General features: G+C 41.3%; 1 protein-coding gene across 1 annotated transcript; it reads left to right on the top strand.

The window, feature by feature from the left end:
- Window positions 1-259: 259 nt before the first annotated feature.
- On the top strand, window positions 260-11,463 carry LOC309401274 (vomeronasal type-2 receptor 26-like; the record flags this gene model as incomplete). The annotated part of the gene is made up of 5 exons (XM_081970337.1): window positions 260-544; window positions 3,452-4,297; window positions 7,836-8,063; window positions 10,052-10,178; window positions 10,565-11,463. The coding sequence occupies 5 exons, from the start codon at window positions 260-262 to the stop codon at window positions 11,461-11,463; spliced, it is 2,385 nt and encodes a 794-aa protein (XP_081826463.1).
- Window positions 11,464-12,262: the final 799 nt, after the last annotated feature.

Here is a 12,262-nt window from a genome sequence, read left to right as displayed (position 1 = left end):
CTGGGACAAGTAACATTATGCGGCACTAGAGATTCGAACCACTGAACTACCAACCTTTCTGATTGACAAGCTCAGTGTCTTAGCCACTGAGCCACCGTGTCCCTTTTTAGTTAAAAGTAACTTAATTCTAATGTCACGTTTCTTATTCTCCAATGTTTTCCACTAGTAAATATAAGGTACCACTTGCAGGAGTATTATGCAAATATTCACAAAACTGAACTTCATGGCTTACTCAAGGTGTGTCTTTTACTTTAGAGTAATGCTGAAAAAATATCAGCACACCCTAGCCTTGGTGTTTGCGGTGAATGAAATCAATGGAAACAGCATGATCTTACCCAATAGGACGCTGGGATTTCATATCTATGATAGCCACTTTGATGCCCAGATAACTTATCAGAATACGTTGAACTTGCTCTTTAATCAAAAGCCAACTCTTCCCAACTACAACTGCAGCAAGAAGATACCAGCAGCTGTCATTGGGGGTACTGACTCAGAAACCTCCCTTCACATAGCTACTATCTTAGGGATCTACAAGATTCCACAGGTAAGGTGTGTTACACATCTATTTGTTTAGGAGCTTATTATCTATTGCAGTGTGTCTCAATCTTGACAATATTAAGCTAGATCGATTTCAACTCCCAATTAATGTACTTTAAAAAGTTATTAGGAAATTTATTCTCTGCATATATTAAGAAAGTATTTGCATTTGTTAAGAAACTTATTATCTACATCTTATTGTTTAGATTTTCTCTATAGTGATGTACCGTCAGAATTTGTTGCAAAAATCAAATCCAGAAAGCACACACATATAACTGATACAGCAGGATTCATTAACTTCTTTATATACATAATAATACATGAATAAATGTGCAATATCTACCGCAGATTCTTCTAATGTGTTGGAGAGGAGAGATTGTAAGTAGTTTCAGTTCAGCAGACAGACTAGATTAGTTCTCTTTCACAGACTCAGAGCTTTATAGCTAAGCCACGCCCAGGCTCTGAGCTGTCTGGCATGGCTCTCAGCCACCAAATAGTTCCCATTGGCTGACTCAGTTGCTATGCCTATACATTGGCTGACCTTGTTACCATGTCCAAGCCAGCCTGCAAAGGCTGACCTGTTGCTATGTCCTATGAATATTCTGACATGTACCAACTCGATGGCAGTCACCATGCCCAGCCCTGTCTCCTGGCCACTCACCTCAAAGGCCTCAACAAGATACAATTTCCCCCTCTATTAATTTACTACTACAGAACATCAAAAATACATTCTTTAATCCTATGTATATATGCCATTTGTATACATGCATATTACACAGTACAGAGTGTGTATAGATACACAAAAAGATACATTATATACTATTTACCATATGTGTGTGTATACACATACATACACACACACAGCTCTTCTAAAACTATACACATTCAATCTCACTTACTGAGTTTGGAAAAACACACCAGGAGTCCACTTTCTGCTACATATTTAACTATAACTTCTGTACTTAGAGCATTACACACACTTTCAGATTTACTTCCCTAGCCTGCACATGACCATTAGAGCCAGGAGATGTCATGGGAATTGCCAGGGAACTCTGGACAATGAGGGGATGTCAGCCAGCGGTGGCAGTGGGCAACCAAAAGTGCATGGGTGGGGCCTACACAGCTGCCCTCCCCCTCACCTTAATGAAGCTAATGTCCTTGGTATACTGGCAGAAGCACTGATGACACATATTGAGGTCGTACTTGTCATCCATGGCAGTTGGAGGACCCACGATTGCAATAGGAAGAGAGGCGGGGTGAGCTAGATGCAGATGCTTCCTGGCTTCCCTTGTCCCAGAAGCACCAACCTCACACTCTCCCCTCTCTACTACTGGCCACTTCCTTCTCCCTCCTCACTTCCAGGTGATCCTGTGTTCCCTGCCACTGCCAGTCCAAGTTCCAGAGGAGGAGGGAGATGCTCAAAAGAGGGAGGGAGGCCCCCATCCAGCCCCTTTGTTAGACATGGAGACCTCACCAACCAACAGGTTCAGGCTAAGCTGGCTGGCTTGCAAAGTGGCAGGAGTGGCAAGGATCGACGCTCGGGGAATGCCTCTGGACATGGATATGTCAGGCTGCCCTCACCTGGGTGGCTTCAAAATTAAATGTGGAAAGCAGCATACGTGAGAAGGTAAGGCTGATGGTGGGAGGGAGAGATCTGCCTCAGGGGTGACATGGTGAGACTTGGCTGTCTTTCGGGCCCAGCTCTCAGCTTCTGCAGGGCCTCTGGGGGGCTGCCACCCAGTCATCTTCCCTTCTGCCTCCATCCCTGAATCCAGCCCATAATGGGAGGACACACCACTTCTGGGCAGTGGGCAAATGGGAGGCCCTCAGGAGAGAGCACTGCACTGGGGCTGAGGACACTGTTCCATCATGGTGTGGTGTGGTGAGGTATGGATGTGCTGTTTTAAGACATCTGCCGGCATTCTAGGAGTGCTGCAGCTGGCTACTGTCATTGTTGTGTTCTGAAGGGCAGGGCACATGGGCAGGCAGAGGTGCATGGAAACTCTGGAGCCCCTCAAGGTCTTTGGGATGGATCAGACCGTCCAAAACTTTGTTCCCCAGGAAGGGCTCCATCATGCAGGGCTGTATGCCCAGACCAGGTGATTTCTCTCAGGTCTTCTGTCTGGAGGCCCCATGGAAGCCGGGTCCAAAAAGCAGCCGAGCCTTCTTGTGTCGTCCCCCCCAGATGTCCCTTTAGCCAACCACAGCAGGCCCAGAGCAGGTCTCCTTCCTCCACCGTTCAGCCTTACCTTCTCAGGCCAGGTGGCTGGGAGGCCAGGCAAGGAGTAGCTGGGAGGGGAGGGGTGAGTATCTGGACATGGTGATCAGTGGTGGGATTCAGCCAGTTCACCAAACTTCACAAAAGGTTAGATACCGGTCCAGTTGAACTAGTGCGAACCAGCTGAATACCACCTCTGGTTAGGTGGTAGCACTTAGTTGGCACTGACTGCTCTTAGATCGTAACCAGAGAAATAAAAGGAATAATAATTAATCAAAAATAAATAATGCAAAATTAGAGCAAGTAGAGGAACATTTGTACTTCATGCATTGTTAGCTAGAGATGGGGAAATGGATGACAAAAGAAATAATATGTATAAATGCAGATAAAAGAAGTCATAACAATATGGAATCTGTTATGCAGAACAAATAGTGTATATTTTAATTTATTTGTTTGTTTATTTTGAGGTTGGGTCTGGTTTAGCTCACGTTAAGGATGGAGAAAATGAAATGCTACATAGAGTCAGTTTTTGATTGGACCATCCTTTGGGTATGCGTTAAATTAACTAAATGTTTTTTTAAAGTATTAAAGTATTCTATTCTAAAAAAAGAAAGCAAAACCTACTGTTCTTTTGTGCTTGACCCTGCAGATATTTTTATATTTCCCTATTATGAATGTAATTATATTGGCCTTTAGGTCTCCTATTGTTTATATACTCCACCAGTGAATGATATAAGCCATCCATCTTCCTTATATCGCATGGTACCTAATGAAGCACATCAGTATACAGGAATAGTCCAACTATTGCTTCATTTTCAATGGAAGTGGATTGGGATCATGGCCATGGATGACGATAAAGGAGAAAAATTTGTACAGATCTTGGAGAAAAGCTTTTCTGAGAATGGAATCTGCCTTGGCTTCTCTGAACGAATGCCGCTCCAAAGCAACATTGTTGACGTTATTAATTTCAATGACATGTTTAGGGAAATGGCCCAGTTGCTGAGTAAACCAAGTGTCAATATCTGTGTTATAAGTGCTGATGCTCATATGATGTTAGATTTGCAAATAGTGCTCAATCTTGCCGAATCAGACATGATGCTGTCTGTGCAGAAGGTATGGGTGATGACAGCGCATTGGGATTTTTCAGTGGAGCCCTTTTTAAACGATTTAAACATGCAGATCTTCCACGGTGCCTTGTCCTTTGCAAGTCACACCTCAGAGTTGTCAACGTTTCAGAATTTCCTTCTCTTCCAGGACCCCTGTTCTCGTACCGATCATTTTATCAGGGTCTTTTGGGAACAAGTGTTCAAATGCTCATTTCCAGCTTCTGCAACAGAAAAAGGAAGCTGTACTGGCAATGAGAGACTAGAAAGCCTTCCGCATGCTCATTTTGAAATGAGCATGACCAGTCAAAGCTACAGTGTTTATAATGCTGTCTACACTTTGGCGCACGCTTTGCATGCCTTTTATTCATCCAGAAGTAAATATGGAGCGGTGCTGATGAAAGATCACCCGAGGACTTCTAAATCACAGTATTTTCAGGTAATATCTCACCTAGAAGGCAGATTAATTTTGATGCATCAATGTTGTTGTCAATATTTTCATTTGTATAAGAAGGATTCTAATTCTGTATACAATAGGCAGTATAACCAGTAGAAGAGCTTGCCTTCGGAAGTTGTGGGTGCTTTATCACTGGAGGTTTTTAAGAAGCGATTGGACAGTCACTTGTCTGAAAGGGTATAGGGCAGTGATGGTTAATCTTTTCAGGTTCCATCATGCACATGCATGCTGGACAGCTGATCCAATGCATAGTCACACCAGCCAGCTGCTCTCTTCCGGGCTCTGGTGCTCCAGCATGCACACACATGCGCACAAGCTCCAGTTTCAGCAATCGGTGTCAAAAAGGTTAACCATCGCTGAAACCAGCACCTGAACCTGGAAGAGAGCAGCTGGCTAGTGCGCATGGATGCTGGACCAGCTGTCTGACATGCATGCACATCATGGAGCCCAGAAGAGCAGCTGGCGATGGACATGTGCCCACAGAGAGGGCTCTGTGTGCCACCTCTGGCATTCATGCCATAGGTTTGCCACCTCGAGTATAGGGTATCCTACTTGGGCAGGGGGCTGGACTAGAAGACCTCCAAGGTCCCTTCCAGTTCTTTTCTGTGTGATAATGTATTACTGCACATTCTCAAAGGAGATGCAGAGAGGAAGTGAATCACTGCAGTTGTTAAGTCAATTACATGACTATTAAGTAAATCCAGCTTCTCCCATTTACTTTGTTATAAGAAGCTGTCTGGGAAAGTCAAAAATGGTAATCACGTGAGCCCCAGGACACTGCAGCTGTTGTAACTACATACCAGGTGCCCAAATTCTTTTTTTTTATATTGCAAAAATTTTATTGATTTTAAAATATATAGGGAAGGGTAAAAGGGTGTACAAAAAATTTTTTGCAGCTTCCACACTGGTGGCAAAAATCCCTCCAAGAAACTCACAAACTTAACAATCTTAAAAATAAAATATAAAAGAAAGCATCAGAACAAATTTAACCAATATTATCAAACATGTGCTCTACTATTTTTTCTTTGTTACTTTCTGTAATATCAACAATTACAATTATTCCAAATACATTCATTTTTGTGATCTAAGCCTTTTTGATATTGCTTCTTCTTCCCTGCCCCCCGGAGGGGCCTCAACGCTCCCCCTCCTTATCTTGTGTCTTGCTGTCCTTTTCTCTACTCCCACTAAATTCCTCCTCTGGGGGGGGAAAGATTCTTTTTGATAAAGGCTTCGCCTCCTGAATTGTATTAATTCTGATCCTATTTCCCTCCCAGAAGACCATCATTCCCTCTGGTAACAGCCATCTAAACAGACCCCCATGTTGTATAATTTTTTTGATAAGGAGGAATATTTTCCCCTTCTCTCTCTTATTTTTTGGAGGATCTGTTTGAGAATGGTGATCTGCTCCTCTTTGTATTATAATGGTCTCTCCTTTTGGGTCGCAAGCACCTCATCCCTTGTGGATCTCCTGACAAATTTAACATGTACCTCTCTTGGAACGTTATAACTTCTGGCATATGCTGAGTTTATCCTATATGCTAGATCCATATTCCACCATAATTGTTTCTTATCTCCCTTAATATAATCTGCTAAAATTGTACTCATAATCTCTTTAAGATCTTTGTTTTCTTCCTCTGGCAGGTTCTGAAATCTAACAAAAAAAGGACATTCTTTCAAATTCTATTTTTGTCAGAAAATTTTCTACATCTGCGTTTCCCTTGCGTATTGCTTTAACCTCCTCCCCCAGCTCCGCCGCTCCCTCCTCCAACACCATAATTCTCTGTTTATTTCCAGCAATATGTTCTTTAACCTCTCTGAGCTCTTCTTTAACCTCTGCCATTTCTTTTCTCATTTCATTCTGCCCCCTCATAAGTTCTTTAAACATCTCCGTAACAGATAATTCTTTTGTGTCCTCTCCAGCCCCTCCTTTCTGCAACAATGAGGTGATCTTGGACTGTTGCATTGTGGGGCTGGGGGCAGCAGATGAGGGAGCTGAGGGAGCCTTGCCCATCGGTGTTTTCCTTGAAGCCATTTACTAAGTTCAGAGATGCAAATCCTTTCCAGGGAAAATGGTGTCCGGGGATTCCACAGCCCAGCTGTCCTCAAAAGGCAAACAAAAGCAGGGAAACCCTTTACAGTTCCAAGAGAGAGATACTCCAAGAAATAATTCCAATAATCAAAGTTCAGAAGAGCCACATACAGAAAGAGGTCCCAGCTTCCCTTTGAGAGAGTGCAACAAACAATACACTTTTCTTTGCTTTCTCTTTGGGAGCAGTTTCAAAGGACAAGTTTCATTCATATGTAGACAAAGGAAGGAGTGCAGGCGCCATCTTGGCCCTCCCTTCCGCAGGGAGAGAAGTCACAAAAAGTTTTTCTTTCCCTTTTTTTTAAAGGCGAAAGTCAGCTTTAAAATCATTTCTGGCAATTGTAAAAAGCCATTCTCATTCACTGTCCGAGTAACTAATCAGTCATTATTCTCTCTCTGCGAGAGAGTCCCTTTAAATGCCACTTATTCTGAGGGGGGGGGGTAATAGAAGAACCACGCCCCTCTAATTTCCATTTCAAGAGCCAGAGCACACCAACTCACGCACATCTGTAGCTTTCTTTCAAAATAAACAAAGAGCACCAGGTGGGATCTGCACCTCCAGCCTTCAGCCACACTTCTCCTTTGACCTGAAACCTCCCAGGGTCATCAGGCAAAGAGGCAACGTCACTCGTCCCCCCACTGCTCCCCAGCGCCTAGGCAAAGCTGAGAAAAACACCTCCACCGGCTGCCGCCATTGCAGAGGGACCCAGCAAGCCGCCTTTCGGCAGGAGACCCTTCACTCGAGTCTCCTGTGCTCCTTTCGGAGCCGGCCAAGGGAGTGATTGACGGACTACACGTCCGTCGCCATTCGGTCCCGGAAGCGGAAGTATCCAAGTGCCCAAATTCTGATCACTTGACTGTGTGGATGCTGCAACAATCTTAAATCCCGAGGAGGACCTAAGAACATAAGGAGAAATTTTCTGACAGTGAGAAAAATCAACCAATGGAACAGTTTGTCTTCAGAAGTTGTGGGAGCTTCATCACTGGAGGCTTTCAAGAAGAGATTAGGTTGTCATTTGTCAGAAATAGTGTAGGGTCTCCTGCTTGGGCAGGGGTCGGACTAGATGACTTACAAGGTCCCTTCCGACTCTGTTAATATATCAAAAAGAATCTGTCCAGAGTCACTGGGAGAAAGTCAGCATATAAATTTAATTCAGTATTAGTACTTGAATTTCCATAAGTGACACGGGTATACCAGGATCTTTCTGTGCCAAAATGAATTTTAATATGTTCATTTAAAATACATTATCTGATAGTTCTTAGTATCCTTTTAAAAATGGAGCTGAACTGAAATATTTGATTGGGAAATGAAATAATGGGACCACTGATAATGAAAATAGCTTCAGAGTATAGGAAAACTCTACATACCAAGCTAAACAATTTTCTCTGTATCCACCACTTTCGTTATACTTGTCAAAACTTCATTTATTCCAGCTTTACCATTTCCTAAGCCGAATCTCCTTTAACAACAGTGCTGGAGACAAGGTGTCTTTTGACAAAAAACGTGAACTGCTAGCTGGATTTGACATTATCAACTGGGTTACTTTCCCTAACAAATCCTTCATGAAAATGAAAGTGGGACAGTTGGATCCCGAAGCCCCATCAGGCAGAAAGTTCACCATCAACGAAAAAAAAATCACATGGCAGGCCCATTTTAACCAGGTGTGATGAAAACAAACATAGTTGGCCTTCTTTTCAACAATTATTCATTTATTTATCTTGTGTTTGTGTGTGTATATATACACATACAGTATAGGAAATAAAGGGACTCATTGGCTAAGTGGCTAAAGACACCGAGCTTGTTGATCAGAAAGCTCGGCAGTTCGGGGGTTCGAATCCCTAGCACCGTGTAACGGAATAAGCTACTGTTATTTGTCCCAGATTCTGCTAACCTAGCAGTTCGAAAGCATGTAAAAATGCAACTAGAAAAATAGAAACCATCTTTGTTGGGAAGATAACAGCATTCTGTGCACCTTCAGTGTTTAGTCATGCCAGACAGCGCTGGCTCTTCAGCTTAGAAATGGAGATGAGCACCGCCCCCTAGAATGGGAATGGGGATGACTAGCATGCATGGGTGGGAAAACATTTACTTTTATCTTTATAGGAGATAAAATATTAAATTGAGATGAAACTATAATATCACCGTAATATGAAGACATAGAATTGCAACGGAATAGATGTCATAATTTAATATCTAAGAAAACTAACCATTTAACTGCTTCTGGTATTGCCTATAATGAGATCATCCCATGTTTTTTCCTGAGGAGACATTCTTGAACTATATGTATTATAGTTTGTTCTGGTGCACCACAGACCCTCTGCCATTCCCCATTTAAAGAGCTTTGCCTTAGTTCTGGCAGGGCCTGTCCTGATTGTATTCAGGTGGCTGCATATTTTTTTCGGAGAAACTGTATTTCTGGAACTGGTTTTCTTGGATCTGTGTCTTCTGTTTGATTGTGGTTATTAAAAGTTGCCCATCTTCATCTAAGTTGTCAGACTGTGGTGTGTTATTCCCAATTGGTTTCCTAAACTTAAGCCTGGCGAGAGGTAGAGAGACTAATATTTTATGTATCGAAAGATCTCTTTTCAGCAATTAATGATCTTGAGTAGTTTTATATTAAGTGTCTGGAAGAGAACAAACTTGAAGTTGTTATTTTTTGGATTTGCAAAGCTAGTTTACAAGGGGATGGAGGACTGAAAAAAATGATGGCTTCCATTCTCTTTTTGACCTTTCAAACTAAGGAAAAACCTTGTCCCAAGGTTCTGCTTTGTATCTTAATACCTCTGATTGAGGAGATGCACTTTTATTACCTGTCTAGCTTTTAGGCCATTCTTCTAGCCTCACCATGGTAATCCTTTCAAGCACATAAGGAAGGACTCTGTCAAGGTGACTTCTTAATATATAAGTTTCCAAGTACTTTATGTCCATTTGAAGGCAAATATAGTTGGTGTGTCAGCTCCAAGGTATAATCGATGTCTCCCTAGGTTTTCTATAATTAGTTTTTTGTGGGAGAGGGGGTTATTGTGTATTCTCTACAAACATACAGCCCCTCCCCCCAATTATCTATATTCTTCCAGTGCTTTAATTAAGGTACTCAGGAGCTTCTTCAATGGCAGTGGAGAAAGGGACAGAGTGATGCAAGCAATTAAATTTCTTTTTTTTTCCCTCCCTTTTCTACTTCTCTTGCGATATTGAATGGACATCTAAAAGAGTTGAAGTTTGCAGTGTGAAGCCACCTGTCAGACCTTGGAGATAGTTCAGGCAGAAACCAATTTCATTAGTACTAAACACTATATTTACTGTAAGATTACAGGAATATGTATATATTCACTTTATGATGGTATAGATTGTGGACCCCTGAAGTCAAATACAAATAACTCAGAATAATGACAAGAGACTAATCATATACAGTACAGTATGGTGACATATTAGTGATAAAAAAATATTCAAAGTGAGTGAAAGGTTCATCAATAATACATGGGTTTTTTTGGATTAGTTCTTTCTTATATGTGTATATATCTGCACACACAAACACACACAAACTAATGAATATTTCTCAGAACTTTATGATGCATGTACTGTTTTCTAAGAATGGTTGGTTTCAAGGGAATAAAATATATTTCTCTCTCTCTCTCTCTTTAATGAATAGACTATACCTCTTGCTCTGTGCAATGATCATTGCCCACCAGGTTCCAGAAAGAAAAGGAAGGAAGGGGAGCCATTTTGTTGCTATGATTGCAATACTTGTCCATCAAGAAAATTTTCAAATGAAAAAGGTAGGAAATATGGTATTACAATGTTTATGTGTGTGCAAATTAGTGTATCCTTAAAGACATGCATAGACATATCACACTGAGACAGCTATCTCACACACATACAGGTCACTCTCATTATTCATGAGAATTCTATTCTAGTTGAGCTTTCAAATAGCAACATTTAATAGAGATCTCTTTAAAGGAGGTGTGAATAGGTGTTTTAATGTTGCTGGATTACATTTTTTGTATGCCTTTGGCTAAGAGAACAAAAGCAATAAATGATGAGAATTGTTGCACATTCAGTCCCCAAAACTATAGTTGCCCACTGTTGCTGTATGACATAAGATGTTTTCAATTAATAAATACTTCACAGTAGACTATGAATTCTGAAATATATATTTTCACAGATATGGATGACTGCCTAGACTGTCCAGAAGAAAAATATCCAAACAAGGAAAAAAACTTGTGCATTCCCAAGGATCTAAATTTCTTGTCTTACAATGAAACTTTGGGCATCACTTTGGCTGCTCTGGCCCTATCATTTTCTGTGACCACAGTGGTGGTACTTGGAATTTTCATAAAACATCGGAATACTCCCATTGTCAAAGCTAACAACCGGAATCTCACTTATCTTCTCCTTGTCTCCCTCTTCCTCTGCTTCCTCTGTTCCTTGCTATTCATTGGTCAGCCCCGATTGCTGACCTGTCTTCTTCGTCAAATGGCTTTTGGGATCATCTTCTCAGTTGCTGTTTCTTCAGTTTTGGCCAAAACCATGACAGTGGTTCTAGCTTTTATGGCTACTAAGCCAGGATCAAACTTGAGAAAATGGGTAGGGAAAAGATTTTCCAACTCTCTGATTCTCTGTTGTTCCTGCATTCAAGCAAGTATTTGCATATTGTGGCTGTGCACTGGCCCTCCTTTCCCAAATTTGGACATGCATTCTCTTCCAGAAGAGATTGTAGTCGAATGCAATGAAGGATCAGGCAACATGTTCTATTATATTTTAGGATATATGGGACTTCTTGCTCTCGTCAGCTACATTGTGGCTTTCTTTGCTCGAAAACTGCCAGACTCTTTTAATGAAGCCAAATTTATTGCTTTCAGCATGCTGGTGTTTTGTAGTGTATGGGTGACTTTTGTCCCAACTTATCTGAGCACCAAAGGAAAATACATGGTAGCTGTGGAGATCTTCTCCATCTTGGCTTCCAGTATAGGAATATTGGGATCTATCTTTTTCCCTAAATGCTACATAATTGTAGTGAGACCAGAACTCAACACAAAGGACCATCTAAAAACAAAAAACTAACAATTCCAGATATTCATTGATTTTGAAGAATCTACCCCAGTTTTGAAAAGAAAGTTGGAGAATAAAATGGTAATTAGTCATGAGGAAGTAGAATGTCCCAATTTGATGCTCTTAAAATGGGGAAAGTGGATTTTTTGGACTAGATTTCAACTCTCTGTTACTATAACCTATAATAATAAAGTAGTATTCCTGGAATTCCTGCACCAACAGTTTCATGGCCTGGCCTACTTCAAAAGGATGATACATCATTAGGAATTAACATTTTTGATTACAATATTTCTGGTTCAAATATTAAACCAATACATCTTGTCAGTTGAACAAAGACAAGATACTATATTTATCTTCCTGTATAAATTATATATATATATAGGTTCACTTTTATAGCAATAGCAATAACACTTAGGCTTACATACCACTCCTTAGTCATATACAGTACTCTCTGAGAAGTTTACAAGATCAGAATATTTCCCCAACAATCTACTCTTCATTTTACCGACCTTGGAAGGATGAAAGGTTAAGTCAACCTCAAACAGTCAGGACCAAACACTCTGCGGGCAGACTTAGCCTACAATATTGCATTTAACCACTGTGTCCCCATGACTCATACTGCCTATGACTGCCACCTTCTCTTCAACCAAGTGCCGAGAATCTGGGGGAATCCCAGTTTACATCTGGGATCTGTTGGGCAGCACAACGTCATCCAGCATCATAGACCTAGAATTGACAGGTCCCAAATTCCAAAGTCACTCAGTGTTACACCCTGTTGAACACTGTCTTCCCCCATACTGATGCTCACAGT

This window comes from Natrix helvetica (assembly GCF_964273705.1).
Source record: "Natrix helvetica genome assembly, chromosome: Z".
In the NCBI taxonomy this organism is placed as follows: domain Eukaryota; kingdom Metazoa; phylum Chordata; class Lepidosauria; order Squamata; family Natricidae; genus Natrix; species Natrix helvetica.
The sequence above is the reverse complement of the archived record's forward strand: the minus strand, read 5'-3'. Positions and strand labels throughout refer to the sequence as shown.